The following is a 14,265-nucleotide window of genomic DNA, read 5'->3' on the forward strand; positions in this document are numbered from 1 at the left end:
TTATTTTTGGCTGTGTTGGGTCTTCGTTGCTGCGCACGGGCTTTCTCTAGTTGCGGCAAGTGGGGGCTACTCTTCGTCGTGGTGCGCAGGCTTCTCATTGCGGTGGCTTCTCTTGTTGTGGAGCACGGGCTCTAGCCACATGGGCTTCAGTAGTTGTGGCACGTGGGCTCAGTAGTTGTGGCTCTCGGGCTCTAGAGCGTAGGCTCAGTAGTTGTGGTGCACGGGCTTAGTTGCTCTGTGGCATGTGAGATCTTCCCGGACCAGGGCTCGAACCTGTGTTCCCTGCATTGGCAGGCGGATTCTTAACCACTGCGCCACCAGGGGAGTCCCTATAAGTTATATATATTTTAGAGACTGATTCTCCTTTGACATGTTCCATCTTATCCTTTTGGTACATCTTTCCCTGTGTTTTCTTTAACGTATTAATCACAGTCATTTTTGAAGTCCTTGCCTGCTAACTCCAATATCCAAGTCATCTTTGGTTCTGCTTCTGTTGACGTTAAACTCTTGATTATTGGTCATTTTTCCTACTTCTTCCCATGTCTAGTAATTTTTTTATTGTATACTGGGTATTAAGAGTGACACGTTATAGGGCTTCCCTGGTGGCACAGTGGTTGAGAATCTGCCTGCCAATGCAGGGGACACAGGTTCGAGCCCTGGTCTGGGAAGATCCCACATGCCGTGGAGCAACTAGGCCCGTGAGCCACAACTACTGAGCCTGCGCGTCTGGAGCCTGTGCTCCGCAACGAGAGAGGCCACGATAGTGAGAGGCCTGCGCACAGCGATGAAGAGTGGCCCCCGCTTGCCGCAACTAGAGAAGGCCCTAGCACAGAAACGAAGACCCAGCATAGCAATCAATCAATCAATAAATAAATCTTTAAAAAAAAAAAAAAAAAGAGTGACACGTTATAAAAACTCTGGATTATGTTATCTTCTACAGTGTTGAGTTTGTTCTGGCAGGAGGTTGAATTATGATGGATCAACTTGATCATGCTGAGGCTGATTAGTTTTAGGCATTGTTATGTTGGTTCTGTTTTAGTTTTGCCCTTACTCCCATGGCACAGCCCTTACTCCCAGGGTGTTGTCCTCTGGGCTCTCCACTGAGTATGTAGAATATTCACCAAGGTCTTGCCTTGTAAGCTGTATCTGAACGCCAGCATCCCATGTGCACTGTATAATCTCTAAAATTTTCTCTTTAGCTTTCATCCTCCCGGCGGCTTTTTAATGCTAGGCCTTTTATAGTCTTGCTTTTGCTCATATGCAGTTTGAGAGTTGGCCAAGACCTCATCAGAATTTCTTTTGTGACTTTTGATGTTCCTCCTCTGCTTCTCTCTCCTTCTCTGTTTTCCTGCCACCCAAATTCTAACTGCCTTACCAGCCCCTAACTCTGATCTGTTTTCATAGGTTGTGGTTTGGGGTGAATATGGGGCGCAACGCTTGTGCTTTCTTTCTCTGAAGAATCATAGCCTTTTGTTGGTTATTGCCCAATGTCTGCAAACAGTCCAAATTTTATAGTTGGTTAAAGTGGGAGAGTAAATCCAGTATCAGCTGATCCTTCATAATCAACTAAAGTCTATAATACCATTCTTAAACCCAACAAAATTAACTAACAGGCAGGCCATGTTTCATAGCTTTCTCCAATTGTCTCAAAACATCTATTTATAGTTTATTCATATCATGATGCAACGAAGTCCAGACATCCAGAGTTGATAAGTATCTTAAATTTTTTATGCTTTATAACAACCCCTTCTCTCTCCTGCCATCACACACGTTTTTTTTTTTTTTTTTCTATGACATTTATTTGTTGAAGAAACTGGATCATCTTGTAAAATTTCCCACATTCTGGATTTGGATCCTTATTGCATCATTCAGCATGTTGTCTCTGGCTCACTATTTCTTGTAAAGTGGTTTGGTTAAATAAGGGTCACCTTGGTGGGGTCGGGAGAGGAATACATCATAGTCCAACTGTTGCATCATTTCAGGATTTGTATAATGTCCGATTTCACCACTTTTAGTGATGTATAAAGCTTCATAAAGTTTTTATAAAGTTTCTCATCCACTTTTGATCAAATGTTTTAGCCACTCTTATTATTTAGTTGCCTAATAAATACATTCCTTCATTAGAAGTTGCAAAATGGTGATTTTTTAATTCTCTCATTCTTTCTGCATTTATTAGCTCTAATTCTTCTGTAAAGAACTTTGCCTATAAACAATTTAGAAACTACAATAAAGGCAAAATAAATGCTTGATTCTTTTTCATTATGTATTAAATATCAGAATAATGAACTGGTACCCTAGCAATCACCAGTGGTGACCAATGAAGTTGATTTTGTTTATTTTGTAATATCATTATGAACTTACAGATTTTAACATGTTTGAAGTGTTTCAGTCCATTGAGTTATTACTCTTTTGATGCTCAAATTACTCCACTTAGCTCGCAGAAGCCTCTTTAAGTTGACTCCTGTGTTCTTTTGACATGATCCCAATAGTCTTTTTTTTTAAAGTTATGTGTTTGCACATAGCTTGCTTTCTTTCTTTTTTTAAAAATTAATTAATTTATTTTTGGCTGCCTTGGGTCTTTGTTGCTGCACGTGGGCTTTCTCTAGTTGCGGCGATCGGGGGCTACTCTTCGTTGCGGTGCGCAGCCTTCTCATTGCGGTGGCTTCTCTAGTTGTGGAGCACGGGCTCTAGGCGTGCGGGCTCAGTAGTTGTGGCTCGCAGGCTCTAGACCGCAGGCTCAGTAGTTGTGGCGCATGGGCTTAGTTGCGCTGAGGCACGTGGGATCTTCCTGGACCAGGGCTCGAACCTGTGTCCCCTGCATTGGTAGGCGGATTCTTAACCACCATGCCACCAGGGAAGTCCCTGATCCCAATAGTCTTTAATAGCTTCCTTGCTTTTAGGTAAGATGTTCCAGGCTTATCTTGAACACTTCCTGTCCCAGACCTGGAATCAAACATTTCTCCTGGGAGCTCTGGTTCCTTCAGCCTGTCCCCTAGGGATGCTTATATTACTACTGGGTTGTCATTGCTTAGAGGCCTGTTTAGGGCACAGAGGTAGCAAATGTGTGGTTTTTTTAGAGAGAAAAGTAAAATACAAGTTTGTACTAACATTCCAATTGAAATTTAAGATTTCAGTGTTTCTACTTCCTGAATATTATGTATTTATGTCTCATTTCTCTTATGCTGAAAATTTGTGGTTTCAAATGACTTTAACATAATTACATATTTAATATGAGAGTGAGGGCAAGACTGACTCAAAGTAATACAATTTTATTACAAATATTAAAGAGACTACTGGTTCTTTTTGTCCTCAGGATATAGCCCATTAAAGATGCATAGGCAAAATACTGCGTTCAATTGTCACTTAAAAAAATTATTTTCTGGTTATGTTACAACTTAACTCAGAGTTACGTTCTTTTTTTTTCCAATTTGCTTTCAATTTTTAGAAATTTTTCTTCTCTTTGACTCAATTCTGAATTGTGTAAGTTATTTAAGACATTACATGTTTTCAGGACTAAAACTATAAAAAAAGGGTACGTTCAGGAAATTCTAGCTTCCACCCCTTTTCCATTCCCTTATAAGTAACCATTTTAAGAAGTTTCTCACTTAATATTACTTCCTTTAGAAAATATAAATAAAATATACACACATACACCCACATACATATTTGTATTTCCTCTTCCTTACTGCACAAATGGAAGCACACTATCCATATTTTGCTTTACGTTACAGGATTCGTGGATGGAAACCCATCCACGGACGAAGAATCCCTGGTCTAGAGAGGGAGACACACATGTTAAGAAACAACTGTAATACAGTTGTTCACTGATGTTACAGAGGTGTATAGGCTAAATGCCATTAGATAAAAATTATGGACCAGTTCTTCTAGAGTAGATGAGTAGGTTAGGGAAAGCTTCAGAGAAAGAATGAGCTGGATTTGGAACCTGCAGATTATACTAGGAATCAGGGAAGAATCTCTGTATTACAAAATTAGCTAACCCACCTTTGCTAGTATATTGGTGTAGCACGAGAAACATTTGCACTATATCTGAGAAGTCTGAATAACATTCTTGAAAGGCCTTTAAGAATATACGGGATCCTATTTCATAGGCTACCTGGGCTTATACTTAGTCTAGAAGTATTTTTTTAAGAAACTATAAGAAAACAAATCCTCCTTTATACATTAATGTAAACAGACTTTGTATCAAAAGAATAGCATGTTTTTTTTATAAAGCCTTGACATAAACCATGCTTAGTTTACAAACTTTGTTAGTGGCAAGATGAAGAGTAAAAAAATACGTGTATAGTCTTTCCTCTGATGGATATTCCCTGAGTTAATCTGTAATTATTAAGCATCCGTCACATGCAAAGCTCTTTTGTATGAGTAAGAAGGCATAGGAAAAAAATAGAAATAGTTCTAGCTTAAAACTTTTAGAACTAAAACATATCTTGTGACTGTAAGTGAATCAGAAAGAAATTATGTTTTCTCAGAACCCTGTAGGAAAAAGTTTAATATTTGGGATAGTAGAAAAAAGTAATAGTGGACATTTTGTTTTTATGCCTGCAAGAATACTCAGTAATGAGTAACTCCAAATAATTCTGTATCTTGGTTGCAGTGGTAGTTCCACAAATCTATACATATGATAAAATGACATAGGAGTATACACATAATTCTACCCATGTCAAGTTCTGGGTTTTGATATTGTTCTATAATTATGTAAGATTTAACTATTGGGGGAAACTGGGTGAAGGGTACATGGGATCTCTCTGTACTATCTCTGCAGCTTCCTGTGAATCTGTAATTATTTCAAAAGAAAAAAGTTAAAAAAAAAAAAAAAAGACTTCTTATTTTGGCTGTCATTTTGAGAGTAGATCGCAGTGAGCCAAGGGCAGAATCAGGGATACTGGTTAGGAGTTTATTCTAAGATTACTGCAGTAAACCAGGAGGGAGATAATGGCTATTGGACTAGGTTGGTGGCACTAGAGTGGGGTGGGGATAAGGGTGAGGAATAGTTGAATTCTGGATGTATTTTGACAGCAGAGTTTATAAAATCTGCTGATGGATTGGATGTGGGGTGTGGGAGAAAGAGAATGAAAGACGACAGCAAGGTTTTTGGCCTGGACCACTGGAAGGATGAAGAAAAGAGATGGAAACCAGCAGCAGCAACAAGTAAAGAAGCCTGGTATGAGGTAGTTGGAATCTTGGCAAGGAAAACCAAATAACAAGCCCTATTCCTCTAGTCCTTGGCAGCTTGGGGCCTCCGAGGGTTAGGGACAGTGTGACATTTGAGTGCACTCTTGTTAACCTTCTCCCAGGAAGCTGAGTTATCTTGGCCTCGCCCTGACTCTTTTGGAAAGAAGCATTTGTTTGATAAACAGAAAGTCGTTTCCATGAGTGTAGAAAGAAGAAATGATAGAACTGAGTGGCAAAGCGAAGAACTGCTAGCTGTGGTTAGCTTGGAATTGGCAGAAATCTTTCCAGGTAGCCACCTAAGCTTAGCACATGAGCTGCCTTTTCCCCATTCTAGACTGGGTTATTTCTTCATCATGAAAAATGAAAAGTTTCTGCCCTGTTGCTTGACCTGCTATCAGGGTATGTTCATTTTCAGCTAGTGTTTTGGATCTTAGAAGTTGTAGACCTAGCAGACAAATGGAGACACTGTCTGTTTATAGTGGAAAAGTGACTTATTTTAAGAAATGTTGGCTTCCCACCGCTACCCCATTAGTGGCATGCCTCTGACACTCCAGCAAGGCTGGTCTAGGGACGTTAAGACTGCCTTATGTGTATTTTTGCTCTTTGAAAGGTTAGAATCTAACTTGTACCACAAGATATTTCTTCCTGAGTCAGATTGGGACAAAATTACAAACAGTGAATTCTGAAGCAAACTTTGTAAATGTTGGTGCTCTAATACTTTTGAAACTTCAGAATTCATTCCCTCCGCTTCTAATAATATACTCCTCATGAGGTATATAAATCCCTTAGTGTCACTAACTACTTTTGATTTTGTAAGGAAGAACAGATAAAAAAAGATTACAGAAATCCAGTGCCAAGTTATTTATGGTGATTGGAAAGTGAGAAAGAGAACTTAGACTCCTTACTTTTTTCTTTTTGTTGTTGTTTTGTTTTGTTTTTATTTCACAGGCTCCTTACTTTTGATAAGAGCTTGAAAACAGGAGAACCGTTTTCTCCTTTTAATTTAGAGTCACCTCATCCTTGTCTGGGTTGAAACGGTTGAAGCTGTGATAGAGAAAAACTTTAAATTTGCCGCAGAGGTATAATGGCAACTAAATAGAGTAGTAGTTAATTGATGGTGAAAAGGGACTTACTGTGATGGATTGAAGATTGTCTAGACTCAGGGGTGTGGGTGGGGGGCTGGGGTCATGGTTGCAGGATGGGGTGTTTGGGACTGGAGGTATGGGTGGTATCTCGCCCAGTATTTCGGAGAACTAGCTCACTAAACTGTCCAGAAGAAGCAGAACAACTCTTTAGATTTCCTTGCAAGTGGGTTTATCCTGACAAGTTGCAGAATGTATTTTACTTTGAATGTTGAGTGGCTCAGGAGCTATTTGTTTCATTTGCCTTCTGAAATTACCCCAGTGTGTATTCAAATGCTGTGACTTTGTGTTAAGTTGAGGCTGGGCTACTACTGCTCTGGGTTTCTTCGCTGAAAGTTAAGTGTCATATTTGAACTTGAAGAATTTTTGCTGCCTGCCTATGGAGCACACATGAACATAAAGCAGCCATTTGTCAGCAGGCAGCTGAAAGGCAATTTCAGCAGGGACCAAAAACCACTGCAGGCTGCTGGTTTCCTGGCACACCCACTAGACCCTGTAGGTTTACACTGAAAGCAAACTAACAGGGGCTGGAGGCGGGGGGTGGTGGTGGTGGTAATAAGATGGGCAAAAATAAAAGCAGAGGCTAAAGTCCGAATGACATTGAGCCAGTATGAAGGTCCTGTATATGAGGAAGAGCACAACGTTCCCAAAGAAGAGAGAACTTAAACATCAAACACAATGGCTAGTAAGAAACATCTGACGTTTGCAGACAACACATTTTTTAAAAAAGTAAATTGTGTATCTTCTTTATATTCATAGCTATAGGGATACTGTAGGTATCTTTAGGGAAAGTACTATATAGTTCAGCCATTTTACCCAGTGTGCTATCACAAATACCTTGTAACCAGAACCGTGTAACAGTATAATTGGTGTATGATAATAATCACTTTCAAACACTACAGAATCCTGAACAAAGATCCTTATGATCTATTAACCAAATGCTGAAATAGTATTTGTGTAGTAATGAGTGGACCTTTTTAAAAAATAGCTTTTTAAATGTCTTTGAAAGTTTAAAATTATGTCATATATGATAACTGTTAGTCAAAGTACAAGTTTATTCCCAAATATGCTATTCTTTCTTTGGCCATAGCATGTAACAGAATTTATTTCTGTTTAGCAGATCAAGAGGTGGCAATATTGGCAGTATAAATGATTCATCCAAGGACAACCAATGTGTCATTGTAGAGATAAAACAGAACTAGGCTGCGTTCCACCAGCTCCTGGCCTATGTAACATTTTTGAGAACTTTCCAATCATTTTAGGAAAACAAAGTACTTAGAAAATACAAAGAGGTTTTTTTAATAAAAGAAAATCACTTATTTTGGAAATTGCTAAATTAATCATTCTGTTGTATTTAAGAAGCTCTTTGATGTGTTCTGGTAATTAGTATTTACTGCCAGATGAATGTCTCCTGGGCATTTTAATTAATGGGTGGCTTGGCCAAATGAGCTTCTGATGGTAAACCTTCATAAGGGTTTATTTTTGTGTTTCTCAAGAATAGCTGTCTCTTCAAAGCTCTTTAATTAGACAAGGTTTCGCAGCTAAAGCACATTATTAGAATAATTAGGCCTTGGGTTAAGAGAAATAGTGGGTCAAAGGAGCAGGTACTGTTAGAGAGAATGGCCTCTTCAAGTGGAGCATGGTGTCCACATCTGATGGACGTCCAGTTCTTCAACAGCTTGTATTCACTCCCTGTCCCTAGTTGGGGACCTTGTGTTGTTTGAAGTTCTTTTGACAGATCTCACCAGAAGCCTAAACATACCAGAGTGTGAGCTCATTTATCACCACCTCTAAACTCCTGTAGAAAGCTGTATCCTAGTCCTTCTAACATCTAAGCTTAAAGACTTCTTATTTTCTCTTTCTTTCTACCAAATTGGTGATCTTGGCCATAATAATGATTGTTTTTGAGGGAAATGCTTCAAAGATCTTATGTGTGGGTCATTGATAACTCTAACAATTATAACAACTCCTTTGAGGGGTCTTTCTTAATAATTCAAATAAACTACTTATAACATTGTTCTTAAAATTACTATAGTATTTGGTCTCCAAAGTTTAATGTCCGTTGTGGTCAGAATGTAGTTTGAATTATTTGAAAATCTGATATGTAGATGGATTGTCATTTTGCCCCCTTCTTCAAACCACCCCCCCCCCTCCATTTCTTGTCCTAAGCTCTTAATCTTGTCAGTCATTACTGGTGCATATGTTTTATCTCAAAGTTCTTCTTTGTGATGAAGAAAAGATATACCTGACTGGTCCCATGGGGGATGGAGATGGTGCCAAAACAATTGGGTAGTATTACTGAAACTACTATTAAAAAACAAAAAATAATACACTTATATTGTCTAATTTTCCACTTTCCCACTATCTCAGGATGCTTATGATGGCAAATGTGTCTTTTTTCCAGCTAGATCAGTTGATTTAAGGATAGTGCTGATGAGCTATTACAGATTTCAAGCACAGCAAACTGTCACTGACATTTCTAATCCCATCAGCTGTCATGATCTGTATACGTTGTTAGATGAAGAACTGGGTTAAGGATATGTATGTCATTGGTTCAATATAAACCTACTTCCACTATTAGAAAAAAGTTATAGGACTTATGACATTGATTATATGTCAATCAGTTCCTTTGTAAATATAGAGGATAGCCTGATTTATAGAATTACAAAGTTTATCCCATGTAAATTCTTCTGTTGTACCTTAGTTAGTGACGTAGCCAATGAAATTATTTCATTTAAAGTGGTAGAAACTTCAATTGGTTTTCTATTGATGTTATCTGTAAAAATTAATAACATAGTTTTAAAAATATTTGGTAAGCACAATAAATGCAAATGTGAAGATGCAGGCATATTACTATGCCTTCCAGAGAACAGTCACCAAATAAGTACATTTTTATGTCAAATTGTAAACCTTTGAGAAAGCAGAAGAGATATTAACCTAAACAGAATCCTATATAAAGCAGGTTTTCCCCTCTCAGCAATGACTAATTTCTGTCTATTCTTTCCTAAAATGATTGATAATTGTGACTCTGCTTTTTGACTCACCCTTTAGCACAGGAAATATTGCTGATACTTATCTTCATGTGCATGTTTGCTGTGTATATGTAATCTTTTGCAACGGAGATTATGAACAGGAAGGTGTTGAGTGTTACGATCCTTGAAGAAAACCATTACGTGCATCCCTCACAGCTCTTCCTTCCTTATGGTCGGGCGAGTGTATTCTTATCCATATGTGTGTGTAATGGGATTTATACTGAACGAAGTTTGCGTGCTCATTACTAATGAATTTGTATAGATACAAATCAGGACTGTAAGTGTATTGTTTTCCATTTGTTTGTTTTACTTCTTTGACTCATTCATTTGCTGGGCCTGCTTGCATCACTCCTTCTGTCTACCTTTTGAAATTATACCACTGTCCCAAAACAAGAACTGATGGTGTTCTTCTTCACTGCAGACCACCTGGTGGCCCACGGCAGAATGGCAGAAAAGGAGGCCCGTCGGAAGTTCAAACAGATTGTCGCAGCTGTCTATTTTTGTCACTGTCGGAATATTGTTCATCGTGATCTAAAAGCTGAAAATTTGCTACTGGATGCCAATCTGAATATCAAAATAGCAGGTGAGAAGTATGCTGAGGATGTGAAATAGGAGTGAAGCAGCTTTTCCTTCAAGGTTCTTAAAGCAAGGGATTATCTGTTTCATCTATTCAGAAAGAAGTATTATGAAAAGGATTTTTGTGTGTGTGTGGCTTGAAAATTAATAAGCTTTCAAAATACATTGATGCTATTTTTTCATGTAGTTTGGGATGCAACTAGGTTGGGAAGAAAGAAGAAAAAGTAATTTTTAAATAAGGAATAAAATATAGAATAAAGTAGTAAAAAAAAAACAACTGATAAAATTGTGTGCCTTCTCACCTTCACTTGAGAAGGTTGATTTGTGTCACTGCTGATATAGAGCATGCTTATTCTTAAGACTGTGGTTTTATGATCATTTAAGAAGAATAGATCTTACAGTGGTTTAAAGGCAGTCCATCTCTTTTTATCCTCAAATTTCATTCATCTGCTCATCTGACAGTGCCTACAAAAGCACTTTTCACTGCCTCACTCTACTCATACTTCAATTTTAGTAAACTGTCAGCATTTGCCTAACCAATGCAAGCTCACCACCTATTGATAGAAGAAAGTGACTGCAGTTTATATAGAAACTATAAATATGAAAATAAACCATTTTTGTTTTTCTGACAATTTTTGGTATTGCACTGTATGTCCCTCGTCTTCCAGATAAAAAAGGACTGGAATCTCATATAGAAAACAGAACTTTAGCTAGACTATAACTGTCTTGAAAAGCCTAGGTAAGAAGCAATTCTGAAGATTTCCCTCCTTAACTGGGTGGGAATTGAGAGTTCAAATTTATATTATATTATATTATAGGTCAAAGTACCTATGTGTACCCTTGTAGGTTGTTGATTGTTCTGACAGTTTCTTTTGTGTACATAACTCTGCTCACTTTCCAGGCTCTACTTTTACATCCTCGGAATGTCACCTAGCCTTTTGTTTATCTGAGTTGGGCTGATTAGAACTTTTACAGTTGTAAGCTCTTTGAGTTCTGTATTTGCTCAATACACAGTAGACAGGAATTAGATGCTTTCTTTATCTTACACGAAATCATGTTTTTCCTTTGCCCTTACGTCTGTTTTATATTCTCTAAAGCTCTCTAGATGCTGACAGTTCTCACAAGGGTGGGTAGGGTGGAAAGGCCTGACAATTTCAAACCCTCTTTTGTAATTATTCATTGTAGTTTCAATTAAATTAATGGTAATAACACCTACTAAGCTTCACAATCCTTAAAAGTATAATCAAATGTTGTGTTAATTATCTATTGTTGCTGTAGCAAATTACCACACACTTAGTGGCATGAAACAATACAAGTTTATCTTATAATTCTGGAGGTCAGAAATCTGAAATGAATCCTGTGGGGCTGAAACCAAGGTATTGGTGGAACTGGTTCCATCTGGAGGCTTTGGAGGATTCATCTCCTTGCCTTTTTCAGCTCATGGAGGCCTCCTGCATTCCTTGGCTCCATCCCTTACATCACACTTCCACCTCCTGTTTCCATTGTCACATCTCCCACTCCTAATCTGATCCTCTTACTTCCCTCTTGTGAGGACCCTTGTGATTACATTGGGCCCTCCTGGATGAACCAGGATGGTCTCTCCAGCTCAAGATCCTTAACCTAACCACATCTGCAAAAGAAGGTAACACATCCACAAGTTCCATGGATTAGGACAAGGATGTCTTTGAAGGGCTGTTATTCAACCTACCACAAATGTTACTGTAGGGTTCTTTGGATTTTTGATTAGGGTAGTGAGTTAAAGGAAGGCCCTCTTTTTCTGCTACAGTCTTATTCTACCTTCACTGACCAAAGACTAAGAAAAAATTTTTATCTTCCTTGTTCTTGATTTTGAACTTAGAATCATTTTGATTTAGTTAAGGGAAGTTTGTATGGCTTTTAGTTTTTGCATTGAGAAGCCAAGTTTAAAAAGCAGGGGTTGATGATAATTGAATTTAGAAACTCTACTGACAAATATTTGGGTAAGGAGATTTTTAAATACTTTTCTTTGTTAATAGTTAAAAACAAACCCATGCAGTCACAATATTAGTCTCTACCTGTTGGTGTGTAATTACAGACTCCTAGGGGTGCTGACAGCCAGCCTTGGGCTCTCTGTGTATTAATACATATACTTTGGCAAGATTTTTATTTCATTAACCTAAAGTCTGCATTTTTATTACTTGTTTTCAGAGCAAAGCAAAGAATAAATGAGCACCTCTAGTTTTGTGCTCTGCTACAGTATCTGACATTGTCTTTGTTTGCATTCTTTCCTACATGCTATCATTACTCAGTTTCTCAGTCATTGCCTGAACTTCCCTTCCTACACATAAATTGGATAGAATACCCGTTTCTCATCAGCCAGGCCTTCTTTGAACTTAATGGACCAGTGGGAGAAACGCTTCTAGTTGCAGCTGACTACAGCATGACTAATTTTAGAGAGGTAGGTTGGATGGTTCTGATGGGATAAGTTCAGATAAGTAATGAAATCAACTTTTTATTCTGAAAGCTGAAAGTAACTTTCAGATCCCTGATCTTTTCAGTAGTCTTTTTGATGAATTATTATAAATCTCAGTAAGAAAGAACTACTGTATATGAAAGAAACACATGAGAGAGAAAAGAGGGGTTTTTTGTTTTATTTAAAATATTGTTAGTCTTAAGCACCTCATTTTAAAAATCATCATATATGTTATAGTAGCAAATTAACTTGGAATTAATAAAAATTCAGATCAGGAAATTTAAGGAATTCATGTTTTCCTTATCCAATATTTGCCTAGTGGTTTTGATGAAAAGATTATGCATCCTGTTCAAAAGTAGATGAATAAGTTGTTCTGGGGATGTCTGTGCTTACAGGAATTTATGTTTACTTTTTGTATGAAGTAATGTGACAATTTACATGTAATACTTGGTACTACTATAAAAATCTAGCTATTATAAAAACCCATATTAGCCCTCTTCAAGTGAATATGTGTTCCCAGGACACAAGAGATAATTTCAGTTACAGATATTAAAAGATTAAACATCATTCCATTGTTTAAGAGTTTTTGTGATTAAATTCTTACCTATGAATTTTTGTTCTAGTGCTAGTTCTAGAGAGAATGAAGCCCAGGTGAATACTTTGTTTTTTTTTTCTGGTTTTAGTGCTTTCTTCTTAATGCTGGTCACAAACCTATCTTCTGTAGAATTATTTGAAAGATGTTTCTATCATTAGTAATCCAGCATAAGCATTGATTGTTTTCAGAATAAAGAATTTTATTTCTGAAAGGCAGAGTTGCCAAGTCTGGAACGAAGAATTTGTAGGGGCTATCTATAATCTTCACTGTTCTTAACAAAGGCTTTTTGCTCCGGTATCATGGAACAGAAAAAAGAAGGCTAAGAACATGACTCCCACCCTCAAGAATTTACAGTCTATTTGGGCAACAAATGCTTAGAGCTTTGAAAAGTTAAATAACACCAAAATTATGCTTTACATCTATAAAAAGTACTTTGCGAAGCATTTTCACGTATATCATTTAATTTCAACATACTTGGCATGCAAATATGTCTTGTTTAGAAAACACTAGAGTTTCGAAAACACCTTTAAACTTGCTAAAAGTTTGAATTTCTTATAAAGAGCACTCATGCAAATTGCTTTCATGTAGAGAGTTCAGCGCTGGGAAAAGCATAGGATTCTTGGTCTCTAACCTTTCACTTTGTGCCTCAGATGTGTGAGGATACACAAAGGAGCAGACTCGGGATGGGGGAGGCACAACGTGGCTCTCTCAGCACATCGATTGTATCCCTGGGTGACAGCATGGCCAACAGCTACCAAACTGCAGTTTGATACAATAGGAGAGATGTTCCGGAGCACATCATGACTCATTATCACGTTAATGGTAAAGTCCAGTTACCACAGGAGTTCAGAGGATGGAGAAAGCACTTTAGTTTGCAGAATTTCATTAGATTACAAACGCCTCAGAGACTGTAAGCATATCCCATTTATCGTACCTGTTCTATAGTAGGTGCTCGATAACTTTGTTGATCTGAACTTTACACAGTGGTGATGAGGACAGACACACCCTTTTGAGAATATAGCGCTTGAGGTGAGTCTTAAAGGATGAATAGAATTCTTTAAGGATAGGTGTCAAGGAGAGAATGCCAGTAGGATTAGTCAGTAAGCAAATGTTAGTAAAGCACCTGCTGTGTGCAGACACTGGGAATACAGCAGCAGATAAAATAGTCCCTTGGAACTAACATTCTGATGGGGAAAGATAGACAGTAAGCACATAAACAAGCTCTCGTAAGGGCTGTGAAAATGGTAATGTCGAGTAGCCTGATAGAATGACTTG

At 37.9% G+C, this 14,265-nt stretch overlaps 1 protein-coding gene across 9 annotated transcripts in view; it reads left to right on the top strand.

Annotated features, from left to right (window-relative positions):
• Positions 1 to 14,265, top strand: part of SIK3 (SIK family kinase 3) — a 249,758-nt gene that overhangs the window by 164,483 nt on the left and 71,010 nt on the right. For all 9 annotated transcript variants that reach the window (XM_082411046.1, XM_082411045.1, XM_082411039.1 and 6 more), the window contains exon 4: positions 9,789 to 9,950. In XM_082411046.1, coding sequence (XP_082267172.1) covers positions 9,789 to 9,950 — 162 coding nt within the window. The remainder of the gene's footprint in view (positions 1 to 9,788; positions 9,951 to 14,265) is intronic.

This window comes from Balaenoptera physalus (assembly GCF_965194825.1).
Source record: "Balaenoptera physalus genome assembly, chromosome: 10".
Taxonomy (NCBI): Eukaryota; Metazoa; Chordata; class Mammalia; order Artiodactyla; family Balaenopteridae; genus Balaenoptera; species Balaenoptera physalus.